The sequence below is a fragment of the Triticum urartu genome, chromosome 5A (genome assembly GCF_056163025.1).
Source record: "Triticum urartu cultivar PI428250 chromosome 5A, HENAU_Tu73, whole genome shotgun sequence".
NCBI lineage: Eukaryota > Viridiplantae > Streptophyta > Magnoliopsida > Poales > Poaceae > Triticum > Triticum urartu.
The window spans coordinates 616355335-616376210 of NC_141877.1; the positions used below are offsets into that span (position 1 = coordinate 616355335).

The 20876-nt window shown below is 47.4% G+C and overlaps 2 protein-coding genes across 4 annotated transcripts; one reads left to right on the plus strand and one right to left on the minus strand.

Annotated features, from left to right (window-relative positions):
• Positions 1-7397: 7397 nt before the first annotated feature.
• LOC125511081 (RNA-binding protein Y14B) lies at positions 7398-11513 on the minus strand. 2 transcript variants are annotated; one of them, XM_048676360.2, is made up of 4 exons: positions 11181-11511; positions 9159-9295; positions 8441-8583; positions 7398-7711 (listed from the first exon to the last, which is right to left on the minus strand). In XM_048676360.2, the coding sequence occupies exons 1-4, from the start codon at positions 11437-11439 to the stop codon at positions 7654-7656; spliced, it is 597 nt and encodes a 198-aa protein (XP_048532317.1). In that variant the 5' UTR covers positions 11440-11511; the 3' UTR covers positions 7398-7653. The 2 variants fall into 2 exon arrangements, with proteins under 2 accessions (XP_048532317.1, XP_048532316.1); XM_048676359.2 differs by lacking the exon at positions 7398-7711 and having other exon boundaries at positions 7772-8583; positions 11181-11513.
• Positions 11514-11743: 230 nt separating this feature from the next.
• Positions 11744-13819, plus strand: LOC125511079 (uncharacterized). 2 transcript variants are annotated; one of them, XM_048676357.2, is made up of 6 exons: positions 11744-11932; positions 12163-12257; positions 12375-12454; positions 12594-12643; positions 12807-12919; positions 13190-13819. In XM_048676357.2, exons 1-6 carry the CDS (start codon positions 11779-11781, stop codon positions 13559-13561), a joined length of 864 nt encoding a protein of 287 aa, XP_048532314.2. In that variant the 5' UTR covers positions 11744-11778; the 3' UTR covers positions 13562-13819. The 2 variants fall into 2 exon arrangements, with proteins under 2 accessions (XP_048532314.2, XP_048532315.2); XM_048676358.2 differs by having other exon boundaries at positions 12816-12919.
• The last annotated feature ends 7057 nt before the right edge of the window (positions 13820-20876 follow it).

Sequence of the window (20876 nt, forward strand, 5' to 3'; positions counted from 1 at the left end):
AAGAGGATGGCAGAACTATTCAGGAGGTGGAAGAAAGAGCTGAATAAGTTTGTCGAAAATAATGAGACACCAGAATTCAAGGGCATATATGAGAATATCAGAGATCACTGGCCCGCATTTGTGGCCCACAAGACATCGGAAAAGAGTAAGAAGATGTCGGCGACAAACAAGCAAAATGCTGCGAAGAAGAAGCTTCACCATCGCACGGGGTCAGGTGGCTACCTCGTAGCCCGGCCTAAGTGGTCCAAGACTGAGAATGATCTAGTTCATAAAGGGATCGAACCAGAGACAATTAACTGGCCAGACCGTTGCCGGACTTGGTTCTTCAGGGCTGGCGGAACCCTGGACCCTGAAACAGGGAAGTGCATTTGGACGAACGATCAAATGGACATACCAGTCAGTAAGCTTAAGCAGTATATCGAAGCAGCGCAGGAAGGGACGTTCTTTCCAGACAGAGAGAACGACGAGCTCACAATGGCCCTCGGGAATCCTGAGCACCCTGGACGGACACGAGGCACGCCAGGCTCCGTTCCGTGGAAGGTTGGGTTTTCGGACGCAGGCGGTTACAAATCCCATGAGAGGAGGAAAAAAGTGCAGCAGACCCAAATGCAGGCGCTGCAAGCAAGGGTGGACGCGATAGAGGAACGAGAAGCAAATCGCAGCAAACGTACTGCCGAAGCCTTCCCCGAAGCTACCCCGCCATCTCAGCGCAGAAGCAGCGTGGCTTCCACCGAGCTGCTTCAGCTAGAGCATGCCTTGACGGCTCCTGCCAGCTATCCCGTGGATGCTATCACGGAGTCTCAAAATTGCCACCTTATGACGCAATGGATGAATTTGAAGGTCAAGGCGGCTATTGGCTCTGTTTATCCTACTGAACCCGGCGCAACTTTTCACTGCCGGCCGATTCCAGAAGGATATGCTAGGGTGATGGTGGATGAGATAACGGAGGGATTTGAGGACCTCCAGCTTGACCACCCTACCGGTGAAGGGGAGACTCGGCTGGGGTCTGCTCTGAAGACTCCATGCCTATGGCGGAAGGACCTCATCAACCTTCCGAACTGGACGCCACCGCCTCCTCCTCCTCCTCCGGCGAGTCAGGGCACTCCGCCTCCACCGCCTCCTCCTCCTCCGGCGAGTGACGATCAGGGCCCTCGGTCGGCTCCTTCTCCGGCGCGCGGCGGCACTCCGCCTCCTTCTCCGCCTGCGCCGACGCGCCCGAGCAGCCCGCCTCCTCCTTCTCCGCCTCATCAGCAAGGGCGGAAGAGACCTTCCGCCGCTCCAGCTGCTCCGGCGCGTCGTAGTCCTTCTCCTCCGCCGCTTAAGCAAGTAAAGAAGACAACCGCTACGTCTGCTCAGTCGGCGTCTAGCAGTACAACCAGAGGCGGGAGGACATACAGATTCGGTCCTTCTCTGAAGACTCCAGAGAAGTTACCATACGAGAGGACCCAGGAGGAGAACGCCGAGATCGCGCGAGAAGAAGTGAAGAAATTCTTTGAAGGGGTGAAAGCAAAGAAACATCCACCTCCGGAGGAGAAGGTAGATCGGGTGAAAGTGAAGCGCACTCTGGCTGCCCTGACAAAAACACCGAAGTCTGATTCGCCGAAAGGAAACTATGACCGCATTATTGGAAAGGAATTTGCCGAAGCGGAGCGGTCGGGAAGTACTGTCAGTGATCAAAGGCTGAAACAACGACGAGCTGGGAAACAAATTGCCCAGCTCGGCGAACAAGCGAAGCAATCGTGCCCCCCGCTCAAGGTGCCTAGCCACAACGTCGATAATGATCCGAGGATGGTGCCCGGTTATAGCAATCCTACAGATTACCTGCCCGACGAAGTACATTATGACCCCATGGACGTGCAGATACAAAGATAAGAGTACGGGAAGCCTCTCGTCAAAGATGAAAGATCTCTATCAACGATGATGCGAAGATTGCATGATTGGTACTTGAAAATCTGCAGAGACTCTGGGGGGAGGAGTACTTTGTATGCGAGAGTTAAACCGGAGCATGACCTCGTTGGAATTGATCTGTTGCCTGTTCCATTTGAGGAGTTCTATCAGTTCTTCAATCAATTGGCCCTCGATAAAGCAACTGTCACCTGCTACTGTCTGTAAGTAGTACTACTTCTGTCATTAAGTTTCTCTATATAGCTTAGCTCTTTCATTGCATGTATTTATAATCATCCTCACTATATTATGCAGATTGAAGATCATCGAATTGAAGAAAAGACAAGTCGGTGATATTGGGTTCATTAACACAAATCTCATAGATGCAACTCAGGTTAAATTTCATGCCGCAGAAACCGAGGCCAGCATGTTAGAATCGTTGATAATAAATCAAAACAAAGATATAATACTCTTTCCTTACAACTTCAAGTGAGTGTTACTGTCTTGTGCGTATTCGGTTTCCCTTATATATTAGTCAAGGTTATAGTAATGTAATTGATGAGTTATGCATGCGTGTGCAGTTTCCACTATATTCTCCTACATATTAAGCTTGAGCAGGGACTAGTAACCGTCTTAGACTCAAGACGAAAAGATCCCAAGGACTATGCAGACATGACTCAAATACTCGAGAAGTAAGTTAAATCGATCATTATCCATCATATCAGCAACTTTGTTCATTTCCTGATATATCAAGTAATTGTTTTCTTTGTCCGGCAGGGTTTGGAGAAAATTCACTAGAAAAGCTCCGGGACTGCCGAAGGAGCTGCAATTTAGACACCCGAAAGTAAGTACTAGCTATAGTAGCATTTTAAGCGCATCTACTAGTCATTCAAGCGCTAGTTTCATCAATACCATTTGGCATTCTTGCTTATCAGTTTGATTAACCTCTATTTCTTGTAAAGTGGTTGTGGCAGCAACAAGGGAATGATTTCTGTGGTTACTATGTTTGCGAGTCCATCCGCCACACGACCTGTGAGCGGGGCTACACTGACGAACAATATGAAGTACGTAAATAACAACATTCACAATTTTATTTTATTACCATCATTTGTGTTGAGTTTCATTCATTCATATATATATGTATTGACCCCCTTCTTTAAATTAGATGTTTCGGAAGCGGGATGAACTCCTAGCACCAGCTCGCATGCGAGGAATTCAAGAGGAATTGGTGGCATTCTTTCTTGACCACGTGATCCCTGAAGACGGAGAATTCTATGTTAACCCTGAGTCCATATGATTATATTTGTAAGAGATAATTACTGTATATATGTAGCCGGTAGTGTCAGATAAATATACGAGAACTTGTTGTTCGACCAATCTCTCGGAGAAGGAGAGGTGGTCGATATCACTTCTCTCCGTATATATGCATATATGTTCATGACGATCTTCTGTTTCCTTCGTTTGCTTACTAGCTAGCTAGCATGTCTAGTCCTCTCTATATACGTATGTATAGTACGTAGCGTCGACCAAGCACAGACATAACAGAGGACACTTCTCTCTATTAATTATAACTAGCTAACACAATATATGAAACACCTAAATTAACCCCCTAAAACCCCCAACCCCCCCCCCCCCTTTCAAAAAAAAACAAAAACCCCAGCCACAGAAGTGCTGACGCGTGGATGCCTATTGGTCCCGGTTGGTGGAGGGCCTTTAGTCCCGGTTGGTGGAGGGCCTTTAGTCCCGGTTCTGGATTGAACCGGGACTAAAGGGTGGAGGTATTAGTACCGACACTTTAGTCCCGGTACCTGAACCAGGACTATAGGCCCTTTTTCTACCAGTGATTAGCGAACGTCGCCTATCCACATGAGTAATGCTACACGTACAAACGAGTTACAAGATTTTATAAAGAAGATTAATTTGATTGGTCAATAATAGATGGGGAGGCGGCCCACCATAGTGCTGACGCGTGGATGCCTATTGGTCCCGGTTGGTGGAGGGCCTTTAGTCCCGGTTGGTGGAGGGCCTTTAGTCCCGGTTCTGGATTGAACCGGGACTAAAGGGTGGAGGTATTAGTACCGACACTTTAGTCCCGGTACCTGAACCGGGACTATAGGCCCTTTTTCTACCAGTGATTAGCGAACGTCGCCTATCCACATGAGTAATGCTACACGTACAAACGAGTTACAAGATTTTATAAAGAAGATTAATTTGATTGGTCAATAATAGATGGGGAGGCGGCCCACCATAGTGCTGACGCGTGGATGCCTATTGGTCCCGGTTGGTGGAGGGCCTTTAGTCCCGGTTGGTGGAGGGCCTTTAGTCCCGGTTCTGGATTGAACCGGGACTAAAGGGTGGAGGTATTAGTACCGACACTTTAGTCCCGGTACCTGAACCGGGACTATAGGCCCTTTTTCTACCAGTGATTAGCGAACGTCGCCTATCCACATGAGTAATGCTACACGTACAAACGAGTTACAAGATTTTTTAAAGAAGATTAATTTGATTGGTCAATAATAGATGGGGAGGCGGCCCACCATAGTGCTGACGCGTGGATGCCTATTGGTCCCGGTTGGTGGAGGGCCTTTAGTCCCGGTTCTGGATTGAACCGGGACTAAAGGGTGGAGGTATTAGTACCGACACTTTAGTCCCGGTACCTGAACCGGGACTATAGGCCCTTTTTCTACCAGTGATTAGCGAACGTCGCCTATCCACATGAGTAATGCTACACGTACAAACGAGTTACAAGATTTTTTAAAGAAGATTAATTTGATTGGTCAATAATAGATGGGGAGGCGCCCACCATAGTGCTGACGCGTGGATGCCTATTGGTCCCGGTTGGTGGAGGGCCTTTAGTCCCGGTTGGTGGAGGGCCTTTAGTCCCGGTTCTGGATTGAACCGGGACTAAAGGGTGGAGGTATTAGTACCGACACTTTAGTCCCGGTACCTGAACCGGAACTATAGGCCCTTTTTCTACCAGTGATTAGCGAACGTCGCCTATCCACATGAGTAATGCTACACGTACAAACGAGTTACAAGATTTTATAAAGAAGATTAATTTGATTGGTCAATAATAGATGGGGAGGCGGCCCACCCCCCCCCCCCCCCCCTAAAATCAGGGAGAAAGGGGCAAGCATGTGATTGGTTAGTAGATGAAAAAAAATCCTAATCAGGATGTAATTGTGTGCAACTCTTTGTATGTTTAGCATTATTGTATCCACATCGTCAACGCATCAGCTACGCGTCAAGAGGAGGGCCCGACTCGTAGCCCAGAGAGCCTCCGAGGCTGGCTGGCGCTGGACCCTTGTCCCCGAGTCTAAGGTCAATGGCAGCAATGCGCAAAGGCCACACCGACGCTATTGCGTATTCAACCGCTGCTCCCACGACGACCATGAAGACAAGGACAAGGGCAAGATGGACCCAAAAGAAAGAAGATGAGGCGAGTATGGTGACCGAGGCACCGAGCCTAAAACTCGCAGAGCGGACAAACGAGACGCAAAAGCAAGAGAGATTTGTGGTTTGGACGGCGTCGCTTGCCTCAAAGCAAAGGTGGCCGTGGCGAGAATGCCACGTCCCCGTCTTCGTCCTCCCCGCGCGCGTTGTCGTTTTTGGCTCGGCGATGAAGATTCTGGCCGTCGACTACGGCCGATGACTGACTGACCGACCGACCGACTGAGTGACTGAATGAGAGATGCACTCTAGAAATCGCAACGTAGAAAAATGTAGAATCAAGTTAGAATCGCAGAGGAGATGGAGATGGAGATGGGCGGTAGTACATGACAATCTGCACGGAAAAAACACGCGCGCTTTTTACGGCGTAGTGCGCGGAGATCGGGACGAGGGGAGGGAGAAGGCCACCGCCGCCAGGCCAGGCCAGGCCAAGGGGGGTGATGGGACGAGACGGTGGCCGGAGGGGGGTTGACGCGACGGCCAGCCCGTGGGGCGTCGACACCGCTCCACGTCGATCCATCCATCGGCTCTTGGTGCTCTCGCTTTGGTGGATTCCATCGATCCACCCGGGAATCCCCTCTCCCTCTCCCTCTCGATGTTGGTCGTGCGCGGGCGCGGCGTCTCCGCTCCACATTTTGTACGGCGGCCGCGTCCATGGTGGAGCCAGCCGTGGAGGCTAGCAATCCTGAAGGCTAGGCTAGAGGCTAGGTAGATGCCGGTCCAGGAGATGGAGATGGACGTCACCTGGTGGAGGTGGTGGTGGCCGGAGCAATCATTGGCGGAGGGAGGACGGCGAGGCCAGTAGTCGGAGAGCGACAGGGACGAGGACGACGATCGATCCACAGCGGGCGTGTGGCGGCCCAAGGCTCGGAGCGCCTCGTGCTGGCGCCACTCTTGTCACGTCAGGGGTCTAGCCTATCGGCTACTACCGGCTCCCAAGGTGAAGACGGCCTGGAGATGGAGATGGCGAGCCGAGCCTGAGCCAGATGGGATGGATCCGCCGCACTTGCAACAGTGCTCCAGTCCAGTGGGCATATATGCGTGCGCTTGGCATTTTACCACCGCCAATGGGCACGATCAGTTCCCATCTACACACACGAGCTACTAACATGGGATGGGTCGTCGTCCACGACCAGCACTGATGGCCATGTACACTTGGCTCCCAAATGGATAGGCCGTAGATAGATATGTACGAGGACCACCTGAACCCTGTGGTGTGGTGTGGTGTGGTGTGGTGTTGTGGATACTGGATAGGAGGAGGGAGGACCACCTGAAAGCAGAAACAGGAGTACCGGTGGATCTCCCTTGACAGACAGACATCCCCTACAGTGGAGCTGGCCAAACGTGGGACGCCGGAACCGGGGAAAATGACTGGAGATGGAGATGTGGGGTGGGGGCACGCGGAGACGGACCTTGGAGAGAAGTGGACCGGTGATGGCAACTCGTCATGTCGATCCCCTGGCCGCACCGCACCTTTCAGGCCTGCACTGCACACAAAAGCCACAAAGGTATGCCCAACATGTCTGGAAGATACTGTATATCTGAAACATGTTCGGTTTCTTGTTTGTTCATTCAGTTTGGACAGTGCAAGATGATACTCTCCATCGATTATGCAATGGTCTCTCTCAGCTCGAACAGAAGGTACTACTTCTGTCTCTCTTGCCAGAGAGCTCTAGGGCAGCTCAGAAGGCGGCACGGTAACATTGGTGGTGGATGCGGTGAAACGTGCCGCCGAACCGCCCACTGGGGCGAAAGAAGTTCTCAAGATGAATTTGCCAAGTGAGAAATGGAGCAATGTTGATGCTGCTATCAGGCTTCTGCATAAGTAATTCTTGAGGATTAACGAGTGTTGCTTGGCAAGGCAACTGCCTCTTATTGCCCTTGCGAGTCTGATCACGTAGCGCATGACTGAATTTACCTAAATTCTGCAGACTCCAGGGATTGGGAAACCAACGGCTTTGATCACTCAACCAACCCTTGAGTTCTCCATGTGATCTAGTACTGGTTAAACCATCTTGTGGTCATCTAATAAAGGATGTGTTAGTTCAAAAAGACAAAACAGATTGATCCATCCAATTTGCATCATGCATCAATATCAAACTTTGTGAGCCAGGCCGCTGAACAAGCTCAGTACAAGCGTAGCAAGGCTAGCAGAATCAGGACTCGGTTTTCTGGACGATACATACTCTGGTTCAGATTACCGCTTACTGTCGGAAGATGATGGTTAAGACTAAAATCTATGACATGGCAAATCCCTGGCGACTACCAAAAAATCACTGACCAAGGCTGGCCCAAGATTGCAGGCCTAGCAGCTCCCTCTCAGTATGTCATGGCAGCAAGCCTGCGAGGCGGAGTCCTAGACCGTCGCTGTGCTGGCCTGTGAGCAAGGAAAATCAGTTGTCAGTAGATTACATAGACAAATAGAGGAGACCATCAACATCAACAGTATAACCACAACTGTGAATTCCAATTGCACAATACAGATCTCTACTCAATAAATATAGAGGCCGATGACAAAAGTTGCACATCTACAGCACAGACAGACATGGCATCTAGGGGAGGTAAAAGCATCGTCTTCTCTACAGTTTAGATCAGGCAATAACGTAGCTTAAATAGGTGATCACACTGTCCTCTACAACATACATTCAGTCTAGGATGGTTACTGAAACACGTGTTATCATTTGCAATCTACACATAATCATGAAACCAAGGGAAGATAGACGTATCTAATCCCAACAATATGAACTGAGAAAACTACTTATACTGCATTACTAAGCATTTCATTTCACGAAACCAAATGAGATACGGGTTCACCAATGCTGAACCTTCTCCAGCAAAGACTATTTAATCATGTTATATAATCTTTGAGGTTATTAGGTTTACAGAAGAAAGTAGCGAGCAGATGAAAAACAATAGATATAGCTTGCAAGAATTTCAGGACAGGGCAATGGCAAGGACAAATATACAATTATAGAATGTAAATACAGATTACACAAAGAAGACACTGTCAGTAACAAGCGTGTGGTCCAAATTAAGTATCATATCAAATTGGCATAAAGATTTATCAACCAGAGGAAATGCAGGACAAAACACGTTTTGTTCGCACCGTGCACTTGTGACGTTCTGTATAGGACCTCTGTTGAATGCCCAATCAACATGGATGGTCTTTGTTAACAGCTGTGTCCCATTCATACTTCTGATTGCAGTTTGTGCTTCCTCAAAACATCCATATTCAACCAATGCATATCCCTGTGTTGAGCAGATAAACAGAGGTGTGATAAATTAGAGAGCTTCTTCACAAACAAAAAGACATTTGGCATAATTGCCAGTTGTATATGTAGGCAATAAACTTTCTTCGCAAGTGTAAACAATAATCTCGACCAATTGTGCCACTACAGTAAGATTAATGCAATTCTGGGCAAACTCTCGGTGCTTATTTCGACAGAACTGCCTGTCACACCCCATGATACTTGCACAAATTGGTGAGAAGAAAAAGGCATGGCTAAAAATGAAAGTAAATATAGTAAAGCTTAGAAGCTGACTTTGTATTCAAGAACTTGCAACATTGCACACAGCATATATATCAAGCAATTTCGTGTCCTTTAGAGTTTTCTGATCATGGTTTTGCAGGAGTCCAACCACTACCATTGATCCAAATTCCAAAACAGGACTACTTCAAGACATAATTCAGTATAGACCGGTAAGCGGTAAGCATAGCTTCAAGTACCAAATTATCAGTACATTTGCTTTCGTGTGGCTCATCCGGAATTGCACCACCAGCAAAGAAGGGGCCTCCTTTATTTTAGTAAGACTATGAAATTTACCTTGCCATATCCAGTGCGGCGTTCCAGGTTGAGATGCAAGTCCTTGACCTCACCAAACTCAGCAAAAGCATCATACAGATCACTTTCTTCTGCATCTTCTTTGACTCCTGAGACAATTATTATCCATCCTTCAATTGCTACAAGGTAACAGAGTTTTCCATTACTAATGCTAGAAAATGATCAAAATGGGAATATATGCAGAAGAAGTTGACTATAACAGCAAATAATCTATTAGAAAAGTATGAGAGCAGAAGCCAAGTATGGGATAACCACATAGATTAGCATGAAACAGAACCCACAGCTAGTGACCAGACAAATCTGTAGATGGTTTGTTACCAATGCTGGATTACATTTTATAGACTATGGAATATTGTTCATAAGGCATCCCGCCTTGGACGCTTAGGCGGCAAGGCGCCCTGGCAGCGCCTTACAATTGTGCCCGCTTTAGGCGCTTAGGCGTCAGGACAGTTGGTGCTCGCCTTAGGTCGCCTTACCGCCTTATAAACAATGATATGGAAAACTAGCATGCAAGTAACCAGGAACTAGCAGGAACGGCCATGCCTTCATGTCGGATGTTCCTCAGTGTATAAAAACGTGAGGCAAATCATTTTGCACTACTGGGCTGACAACTGCTTACCTAGTAGTAACCAGAATGCCATGGGCTGGCATACAAGAAGCATAGTGGAAAACAAAATAAGCAGTGTCATATGCCCATTGGATTAACCATCATTATATCATTGTGTAGTCATATAAAATTTGTTCAGATGCACATCCCTGCTCTGTTTCAGTTCTGTCACTTCTCAATGTTTTGACAGTTTGACTTGTTAATTCTTTCGGCTTCAAGAAAACACTAAAAGTTTGAAAGACTGCCAGCTATAATTTTTAGCATAGAACAAGTAACAGCGGCAAGGAAAATAAACATAATAATGCTAAACTGCATTATGAGGCACAGCGCACGACAAATGAAGAAGGCGAAAACTATAAGTGCAAGGGAGACATTATTCAAATATGCATCCCAACAAATTAGTCTCGGCTGGAAGTTAATGTTATGTTTGTTTACCTAATTCTTCATCCAAAACTCTCCGATCCTGCCTTCTTCTAAAACATTCTAATTTTCATCTTTCAATCACACGATCAAAAGGAGGCTTACATGACTGTAGCTGGAAAATGCAGTTTACAGCAGTCATAAAATCCGCTTTTGGTGTCCTACATTTTTAGCATCCCACATGCCTCATCCTAATAAGAAATTTAGCATTTCCGACAAATCATTACAGTCTCTGATAGACTTAGCATGTACACTCCTACAGACTACTAGCCTACTATGCGGATGAACATATAGTCCAGCAAACAGAGTCAGGCCATTCTGTATTTGTTTGTCAAAGTGTTAGTAAGCATCACCCCCACAATGTGCATCCCTTGATTCCCTTATCACCAGCAAACCACACTGATGCTCTAACTGGTGTACATAATTTATCCACCATGATCACATTTTCTTTTCTTTATACAGAAGCCTTTCACTATAACTGTCTGATCCTAGCAAAGACACGCATGACACATAACCACACCTACCAAACCTGCAGAAGAGCAATAACCGAAAAGGCTAGTTCTCAGCATGAAGAATCACACAACATGACAACACAGCACCTACATTATGACGATACATTCGCATCTTCATAGAAGCATACAACAATGCAGGCAAAAGGAAGGACTTTAATTTGAATAGTTGGTCTGAAATGTGACACCAAACAGCCCTGGTTGTTCAAGCGATGCCGAAATTCAGCTAACACAAGCAGTACCACCTACCACGCATGACATCGAACAGCAGTGCTACATAAACCCTCACGGAAATCACCAATCACAAACCCTAGCCTGCAAACTTTCCTCGCGATTCCCAACGAAACGGACCCCAAACAACACAAGAGCTCGCCTCAAACATCGGGAACCCCCAGCCGGGGACTCCAAACCTAGAGATCACGCCCAAAAAAAAGAGGGGGGTGGGGGGTCGGGCAAGGGGGTCCTCACAGCGCTGCGGGCCGCCGTGCGCGGAGGTGCCGGCGAAGGGGAGGGAGTCGAAGCGGTCGCGGGTGGAGGCGATGACGGAGCGGCTGCGGCCGACGAAGCGGCCCCTGCTGGTGCGCGGCACGGCGGGGGCGGCGATGTGGGGCACGGGGAGCGCGCGGGCCGAGACCTCCCCGTCCTCCTCCTCGTCCTCCATCCCCTCGTCGTCCTCGTCGCCGTCGTCCCGCTCGTAGTCCACGAACTCCACGTCCTCCGCCGCCATCGCCGCCGCCGAAACAACCGGATGGTAAAGCGAGAGAGGGCACAGAGAGAGAAAGTGGAGCGTGGCGGAGGCGACGTGAGACGAGGGGCTCTTATAATGGCGGCAAGTAACTGCGAGCTAAGCGTGATTAGTAGGGTAATTTAGGACTGTGATTAGCGTAATGACCCCTCGCGAGTTGATTAACCGGGTCCCGATCTGGTTGGGTCCTCTGCTCCATGGATCTGCCGTCCGATGGTGAGCGGACGGCTCGGATGGGAGCCGACCCGCGCCCGGTGGCTTGTTCCCCTCTTCCCCTGTTTTTTACCTGGGCGATGCCGATCCGCCTTCAGACTTGCAGACATGGACATGGCGGCGGCCGCCTCCACTTCCTCCGCCGCCGCGCCCGGTTCGCCCTCCGGCGGTGGCCGCAGAGGCCCGTCGGCGGCGGTCGCGTGCTCTTGCCCCATCTGCCTCGAGGGCTTCGAGGACGAGGCGTACCTCGACACCTGCCTGCGTGAGTCGCCTCCTCCTTCCCCCAACCCCCGACGCACGAATTGGCCGCGAACTCAGCTGCAGCTCCAGATTATTTTTGTTCTCGAAGTACTTCTAGCAGAAAGATTAGAGGGGTACACATTCTGTAGGTTTCTGTTGTGTCCGTAGGCACTCTGCAGAAACTGTGGGTTTGGGGCAGAGGATTCCTGTGGTTCGAGACCCATTTCTGACCGACTGTGCTGAATTCTTCAGATTCATTCTGTTACGAGTGCATAACCCAGTGGGTGAGCATTGTGGCGAGCAAGCATGAAGACCCTTTGTCCTCTGTGAAATGCCCCCTTTGCAAGGTGAGCCCCTGGCCCCATTCATAGCAAGGAGCTATGCCTGTGAACTTGACCAGATATTGTTTTGCCTGGCAGACTTAGTCGGGTCCTTATCTCATTGTGTCATTGTGGTGCTTGCAGACCGAGAGTGTATCTATCCTTCATGCTTTCGATGGTAAATCGTTTCAGAGACATTATATAGAGCAGGACCCCGGGAAGAGGTCAGTACCAATCTCATCGTGCATGCCTTTTGGCGGTTGATGATGTGATACCCAAGAGCATGTTTCACTCTTCTGATTACATGCTAGAACTTGCTTGAGTGTGGATGAGTTTATTGAGCCTGCTTTTTTTATGGTGCAGACATCTTGTAGATGCACACCAGTTGACATCACAGTTCTATAACACAAGAGGTGCTGTGTTAATTTGTAGTGCTGTCTACTTCTCTGTTCACATTTTTTAGAATTAGTTTCAGATGTGTAGCCTTGTTTTTCTCTAACACTGATGTTTGATGCCGAGATTTCAGACGATACAGCCAATGTGCTTTGTTTTTTCTAACACTGATGTTTGATGCAGAGATTTCAGATGATGCAGCCAGTGTGCTTCAATATTGGAAGCAACGGAAGTATCTCCGGAAGAACATATGGCTTGAAACTTGGTTGAGACGTGAAATTCAGGCCCTTACACAGGTGTAATGCTACGCATTAATACAGACGTTATTCTGTAGCTCAGCAGAATTATGTTTGCACTTCCATGTTTCAATTTCACACTAGGCAAGCCTAGCTTGTGTAAAAAGAGAATGCATGTAATAAAACATCCAGCTGGTGCTTATCTGTAATGCATGTATTACCCATTACTCATTCATCATGGTCGATCAGGCAGGCTGATCCTGCACACTAAAGGCACATAGTAGATTTTCTCATTCGTAGTAACTTATGTCGATAATCTATTTTCTGCAGGATGAAAACGTCGAGGCCATAGTGTACCACATCGACGGCATGATTGAGTCCTTCATGAAAGCGCAAGAAAAACTGCACGCCTCAAAGCAGACTTCCCCGGAACATACAAGGGAAGAGTTCAGGAGCTTGCTGTCAGATGCTGCAAGGCCGTTCCTCCTCGGACGGACAGCACGGTTCGTCACAGAGGTGGAGCTCTTCCTGATATCACAACGGAACATCGACGCATACAGCAGAGTGCGCCTGCAGAGGTTCAAGGAGTCCGCCTCGCACGTAGCAAGAGAGCAGGACACGCTGCCACAGGACCGTCCCCTCGAGGACCACTACTTGTACCTTTTAAATGAAGAGACGGATTGTGTTGGCGGTGTGATATAACTGCCGTTTTTCGTTCTGTAGATTCTGCTGGTGTTGTGTTTCCATGTTGTACTGTATGTAACAGAGATCAGGCTTCACTGTGTTTGCCTGCTTGTTTACCCTTCAAGGCCAATGGGTCTTTTGGGTTGGCCTTGTATGAAAATTTGGCTAAGGGAGCAGGACACCACCGACCCGTTGGGAGAAGCTGGTCGACCCAAATTTGGTTGTCTAAGATTGTAGTGGTCTTTACGATAACATATGCATTTGTGAGGATTGTTAGCCTTGTGTTTATAGATTTTTAAAAAAATATTGATCCAAAATTACCTTTGTTTGTGCAAGAAATATAAATTAGAATGCATATACGCCTTGTTTTTCTTTGAAAAAGTAAACTCTGGAGATCCTAACATACTAAAAATTTCTAACACTAAATGAAGTTGTTTGAAAAGATATTGTTGTGTTACTACTATACCTGGCCATCTGTCGGGCCGGGCCGGGCCTACCAAAGCCCGATGCAAAAAACCCAGGCCTGAGCCCGGCCCGGCCGTCAGGCCTAAAAATCAGGCCTGAGCCTGGCCCATGACGCTAAAAGCCTGTCGGGCCGGGCCTCTTCGTTAATGTGCGAATATGACGGGACTGGGCCCAGGCCCGGCTTGGCCCAGGCATTGGGCTTGAAATCTATGCCCGAGCCCGGCCCATGGACAAGGCCGGGTCAGGCAGGGTCGGGCTTTTTGGGCCGGGTCAGGTCGGGCCGGCTGGGCTGGGCTGCCCATGGCCAGGTCCAGTTACTACTCCCTATCTCGTACCAATATAGGATTAAAATGGATCGGACCATGTTACCCAACACATGAGGCCAATCACCACTGAACCATTGGTTCGGCTCCATGTCCCTAAACAAAGCAGAGGAGCCAACAAGTACCGGATCCGGGCCAGAGCGGGTCAGCCCATTGCACATCCTTAGGTGTTTGACAGCGGGTGTACATCTCACATATGATTGGGAAAATGTTAGCATTGTTTAACTTTCATTTCATATGTGTTAGTAATCGGAGGATGGTACGGCGGGGTCCTATTTACCACCCGTATGCGGCAAACAATCGCGGCTCCGCTGAAGCGAAGAGAGCGACGACACCACACGGGCCGGTGAACTTCAAGGATCAACCAGTTTTGAGAACCTTCACATTTTCCTCTTTTACATGTTTTCCTGTTTCCTTCATGTTTTTTTATTTGGTTTTTCTGCTTGTTTTTATATTTTCTTTTCCTCTTTTCATAAATTCAAAAGTTGTTCAATTTTTTCAATAGATGTTCAAAATTTCAAAATTCCTTCATGATTTCAAAAATTGTTTCGGTTTTTGAAAATTTGTTCGCAATTTCAAAAGTGTTCGCATTTTTGATAAAAAATTTCATCTTTTCCAATTTTGTTCACAATTCAAAAAATTGTTTAAAAGTCTAAATTTGTTCAAATTTTCGAAAATATATTCGCATTTTTTAAAAACAAAAATAATGTTTTTCCAATTTTGTTTAGCATTCAGAAAAAATGTTCACAATATTGTTTGCTTAAAAATATTCACATTTTTCAAAAAATTGTTCAATTTTAAAAAAACACCGTTAAAAATGTTGGAAATTCAATAATTTTTCGCAATTTCATAAAATATTCATATTTGCGAAAAAATGTCCATGTTTTTCTAATATTGTTCAATTTTTTAAAAAAAATGTTCGCAAATCAAAAAATGTTCCAAAATCGAAAATTAAAAGTTTACATATTCTAGAAAACTTTTGAAATTAAAACTGAAGAAAAACCGGAGCGGTACAACGAACCAGTATGCTACAGTAACATAACCACTACAATGTTGTTTCTCTACACTACATTTTTTTGGTTGAAATTGAACTGGAAATGGGCCGGCACAATGGGATCGCTTGTTGTGCGAAGCCTCTACTCCTTGACGCACACGAGCGGCGACTAGGGGCTCTCAATGCTAGGTGCGATCGAGCGGCCAAATTTTGATTTGTCGCCGCGTGTGCGTCCGATTGGGCCTCGCTTGACTGCACGGTCTGCGTCGTCTTCCTCCCCACCCCGTTCTCTCCTTTTGCGCATGAATCAAGCATGCGTTGACAGCGTCGGCGCCGCCTCGTGCCTGCACGTCCTCCCTTAACCGTATGCGGCGCCGAATTCGCTCGATGCCCTTGCCTATTGGTCGCCAATCATGGGTTGCAACCCACCGTCTCCGTCCTTATCATCGCAGTTGCGTTGCTCAGTTGTAACATTTCCTTTTGTCGATCATAGCAAAATTGTTTGGCCCCTTCGTAGCGCCCTGTGCACCTCCGCTCAACTCCTGTTTCGCCGCTCGCCATCATCAGCTCGTCGTTCTCAAGTTGAAGCTTTTAAACAAAAGTTGGTTGCCGCTATCTCGTAGCCTGTTGCAGCTATCTGGACCGCCTTGTCCAAGCATGTGATCCCAGGATGAAATTCATTAGCATTCCCAGTAGGAAAGGCATCTCCAATAGGCAAGAAAACGATGATGAATGTTCCTATTTTGTCAGTCATCTGGTCAAATAAGTGCAACTGGGGCAAGGGATCTCCAGGAAACAAGAAAAGTAAGGGTTCTGAGCTCGACTCGGCGTCATCTTATTAAACACACAGGGATTCCATCTTGCAAGGGGACGTCCAATTTTATGGTGAAATTTTTTTTCGATTGGTTTTTCAGCTAGTTTTCTATTGAATTACTTTCAACTTTTTAAAAAAATCCAAAATTTAAGAATTCTCGCTAAATTCAAAAGTATTAAGGAATTTAAAAACAATGCCGAGAATTTAAAAAACCTTTGCATATTTTAAAAAATCATGAATTCAGGATATAAAAATATTCACAAAATTTAATAAATGATCATTAAAATAGGATATATTCATAAATTAATAATTAAAGGGGAACTAAAATAAGATAAAAACGAAAAAACATGAGAGAAACACACAGGAAAAAAGGATGAACTTTCTCAAGTCAAATAACGCATGCAGCTAAGTAGGCCAGCCCTTGAACGTGCTGGGTTGCGCATTTGCAAGACAGTCCCCTCTGGGAACGATGATATGTATCACTCGACGCGAGCAAGAAGCATTGCATCTCTAGCGGGAACATGGGATTTGGGCCAGCACGCGAGTATCCTGCAGCGAGCAACAGACACGAGCATACACGTACGATTTGTGGGTTTTTTTCTCCTCATATTCATCTTTTCCAGGCATGGTTTTTCTTCTGTTTTTTTGTTTTCTACTTCTTTAGCTTTTTATAGTTTTATGTACTATAAACATTTTCCCAATATATGGTGAACCTTTCTAAATAAATACTGAACATTTTTTAATGTATTGCGACCTTTCTTTAATATGTGGCGAACAGCTCTTGAAATAACCACTGAAACAAATTTAATATATGATGAATTTCTTTTAATACACGGTGAATGTTTTTCTAATACACTATAAAAAAATTAAAGCACGAAGAACATTTAAAAAACTAAAATAGATAAACTAGAAAAAACAAGAAGATCAGAAACCCGGTGAAAAGAACAAAAGATAATAAAATAAAAAAGGTAGACAATTAGTGAAAAAAACAAATGGAACTTTCCCAAAACCAACACTAAATGTTCACAGAAACTAAGCCAGTCAAAAAACAAGAATCCTGTGAAAAGAACAACAAAAATTGGTGAGAAAAACTAAATGGAAGTTGCCCAGAGAGCAACTCAAAACATTCACAAAAATAAAACTGGTCAGGAAATGCAGAAAGTCGACAAAGAAACAAGTGAAGAAAACAAAAGAAAAACAGAAAAAAAAAACCAAAAAGCCGCTAAAAATGTATGTAAGGTTCCCAGAAAACTAGCTCAAAACGTTCGCAAAAACCGTTCAGCACGTGACACTCCCGAGAGCTCGGTTACTAGTGGCCGGCCCATTGTTGTGCGCTAGTGGGCGATTGAAGCGTTGAAAGTGGCAACGAGGGATACATATCATTTTGTTGTCCCCCCCGTACATGTTAAATATGATCTGTCGACAATTCCTATTTGCCGCTTTGTTACCTTCAAATATATATTACAAATGATATGTTGGCAATATATTGCATTCGAAACACACAGACAGAACGATCAATTTGCCGACATATCATTTTTTATTTTTTCTGTTTCATTTTCTGCTTTTGGTTTTTGTTAAATATATATAAAAATTGTCCATGTTTTATAAAATTGTTCACAAATTTGACAAGAAAATCGAGAAATTGAAAAAATGTTCTTGTTTTGGAAACACTAAAAATTTGGAAAATATTCGCATTTTAGAAAAATTTCAAATTTTATATAAATGTCAACAAATTTTAAAAAATGATTACTCTCTATAAAAAATCTATTCATGTATTAAAAAAGTATTTGTAAATTTGAAGACATAATTTTGGTTGCAAAAAATGTTCAAGGATTTTGAAAAAAAATCAAAAACTGTCGCAAATATTTTAAAAATTGTTATTTAATAAAATATATTTTTTGATCTTTTTTGGAAAAACCAAATGGATAAGAATTTAAGAAATACGGTCGCTGCAGTGCCGCTCCCGGCTCCACTCGCCCTTACTATAGCTCATGCAATGGGTCAAACTGCCCAGTACGCCCCTCTCTATGCGGCAGCCCGCCTATTTGACGCAAAGAGACCCATAGCCCATGGCCTTCTCACCTCTCCCCGAGAACTGAAGGCAACCCAAAAGAAGGAGAAACATCTCTAAAAACATTATAATATAAAAGTCGCCGCCTTGTTCTAACAAAAGAAAGGAAAAGCACAACGCATCATTGCAAGTATCTTGATGCCCATTTGGCCCTAACATTTTTCTGGTGTGCCCCTCCGATCCGCGCGTGCTCTGCTCGACAACTACAGATGTTTTCCCTTCATCCGTTCTCCCTTTTTGATCAAGAAAGCACATTATAACAAAATAAGCGTCAACGATGGAGGAAGTGAAAAGGATTTTCCAGCTGTATGTGGTGCGTCGTGTCTCATCCAATGACACCGCAAACGGAGCCATCAAGTTGACTAGTGAAACCACGATCGTAAACATGGCACAAAAATGAAGAAGAATCCACATCAACTTTGGCCTTAATTTGCGGCGCGGCTGCTCGGGCAATGCAAGCAAACCAAGCACACATTTCTATCACGTACCTAGTGGCTAGCGCCTAGCTCGGGATGTAGGCGGCTGCGGCAGCAAACATCGTCCTGTCGTGCGTTACCTCGACGAGGTTGGAACCCTGTGTTGTACTTAAAGTTGTAAGGAAATAAGTGAATTATAATACTCTTATTTGATACATCTGTCTAAGACATGTTTTAGTATTAGATATATATGTATTTAAACAAATCTAAGACAACTAATTTGAGACGAATATTTTACTACGGTACGTGCATCGTCAACGTTTTCTTCTTTTGCCTTTGCGGGCTTGTCACCGTGAAAACGCCTTGATCGGAAAAGGTGAGGGGAAAAGAAGGGAGGCGTGAGAAATCAACGGTGCCTATCGTTTTCGCAAACTCCTCAACTGCATGCATGCCGCTTGATGATGCAGCTAGAGGGGGGCCAATGAGAGGAACGTCAGACCGGAGGTCTTCCTGGACCACATGGACACACGAGATGACGCGTGATGACTAACTGTAGCTGTAGCTGAGCCGCAAGGCAAGACCGGAGGTCTTCTTGTAACCATGTTCGTGCGCATCTCTAATTTCCTTTGAAGTCGACATGCATGTCATTTGTGAACAAAAATGTTGAACACGCCACATCCATCCATTCATATCGACTGTTTTCTGGTGTTTGTTAGGTGAACTCAAGTGGTATCTTCATGCTTTGAGATTATACCAAAAAGAGTTTCCTCCTGCTTTATATTATAAAGCAACCAACATCCACAATCAAGCCATCGATACAAACACACACCACACACACCCAAGACGAGATATAAGGATGCCGGGCACCAACACACACCCTCAACGACTACCACGCACCCACAGGATGCCCGATGAACCGGGAAGAAGTGTGACGGACCATGCCGGACCGAGGACTCCAAGACGATGCCTCCAAGAAGGGGTACAACCACGGAATATCGTCACCGTCCGATCCAAAGATCAAGCTTTCACCCGGAGCTATAAAGAAGGAGAAGGAGCACCACGACGGAGCCTACAGGGAGGAACACGACGTCCGCGGACGCCATCACCGTCGGCCAGAGCGCGTACTGGGCAAGTGATGTACTCCGGTGCTTCAACTCTTCCGTCGCCTCCCCGGTCCGACAGCCACCCGCAGCTATGCCACCCGAGCAGCCATAGATGCCCGCCCGCAGCTATGCCACCCGAGCGGCCATAGATGCCCGCCCGCATCCGAGCCGCGCAGTCCGCCCACGACCGCCGCGTCTCCCACCGCCAGGGCCGCCGCCCTGCCACCAGACCACCACGAGATCTCCCAAAGGACACGACTTTGACCAAATCCACGCCCCCAACCGCCTCCTGGAGTCGCCGGCGGGCACTGCCTCGAGACGAACCGCGACCTGGCGCTGCCTGGGGGAAGGGGGGAGGTGGGGGAACGGCCAATGGCCAATGACGAACCCATCCCCCAACCAGTCTCCTCCTCCTCTCCCCCCCCCCCCCCCCCGAAACCACCTGTTTCGCCCCCGAAGCCGAAGGTCCGGACCCGCCGGAGAGCAGCCACCGCCACCCGATGTCGAGTAAGAGGGATGAGGTGACAGATCTGCCGCCGCCGCGGCCATGGGAGGCCATCAGGGAGGTCTTCCCGCGCCGAGCTCCGCCGTCCAGCCGTAAGGGCCCGACTGGACGGGGGCGCCCACCACCACCGCTGTCGCCCCCCCTCCCCCCCACCAGAGAGCCACAGCGAGAGGGGCCGCTCGCGACCCGGTCGCACACGACCCACAGCGCCAGAGGAGGCTCGCCGTTGCTTCCGGGAGGCAACCGCCGCCGAAACCCGCCCACCGGCCTGCACCACCACGCGCCTTGCCGCCCATCACTCAGCCGCCACGCCACTGTCGTCGGCCCCCGCCGGAACGCCGCTGAGCCGCCGCGCCCGACATCCATCGCCGCGTCCTGGCACGCGAGATCCGGCCGTGCCGAGATCCCCGCGCGAGGAGATGAGGGGAGCCCCAACGCCGCCGGCGACGACCGGGCTTCGCCCGCTCGCGCCCCTCGGCGGCGGCGAGGGAGGGGGAGAGGAGGAGGGGAGGAGAAGCGGCGGCGCTAGGGTTTCCTTCCGCTCGCGGGAGCGTCGCGGGAGGAGGGGCTTTCTTCTCTCAAGTATCAAGGTTATTGGCAGCTCGAGTATCAAGGTTATATTCCGCACCCGCCGCGTTTGAT

Excerpts from the sequence above, each read along its gene's own strand:
- LOC125511079 (XM_048676357.2), top strand. The coding sequence starts at position 11,779 with ATGGACATGGCGGCGGCCGCCTCCACTTCCTCCGCCGCCGCGCCCGGT. Across the intron at positions 11,933-12,162 it reads GTACCTCGACACCTGCCTGC|ATTCATTCTGTTACGAGTGC; the intron begins GTGAGTCGCCTC and ends TGAATTCTTCAG. Across the intron at positions 12,644-12,806 it reads ACAGTTCTATAACACAAGAG|AGATTTCAGATGATGCAGCC; the intron begins GTGCTGTGTTAA and ends TGTTTGATGCAG.
- LOC125511081 (XM_048676359.2), bottom strand. The coding sequence starts at position 11,439 with ATGGCGGCGGAGGACGTGGAGTTCGTGGACTACGAGCGGGACGACGGC. Across the intron at positions 9,296-11,180 it reads GCACGGCGGCCCGCAGCGCT|CAATTGAAGGATGGATAATA; the intron begins GTGAGGACCCCC and ends GTTACCTTGTAG. Across the intron at positions 8,584-9,158 it reads GCCGCACTGGATATGGCAAG|GGATATGCATTGGTTGAATA; the intron begins GTAAATTTCATA and ends TGCTCAACACAG.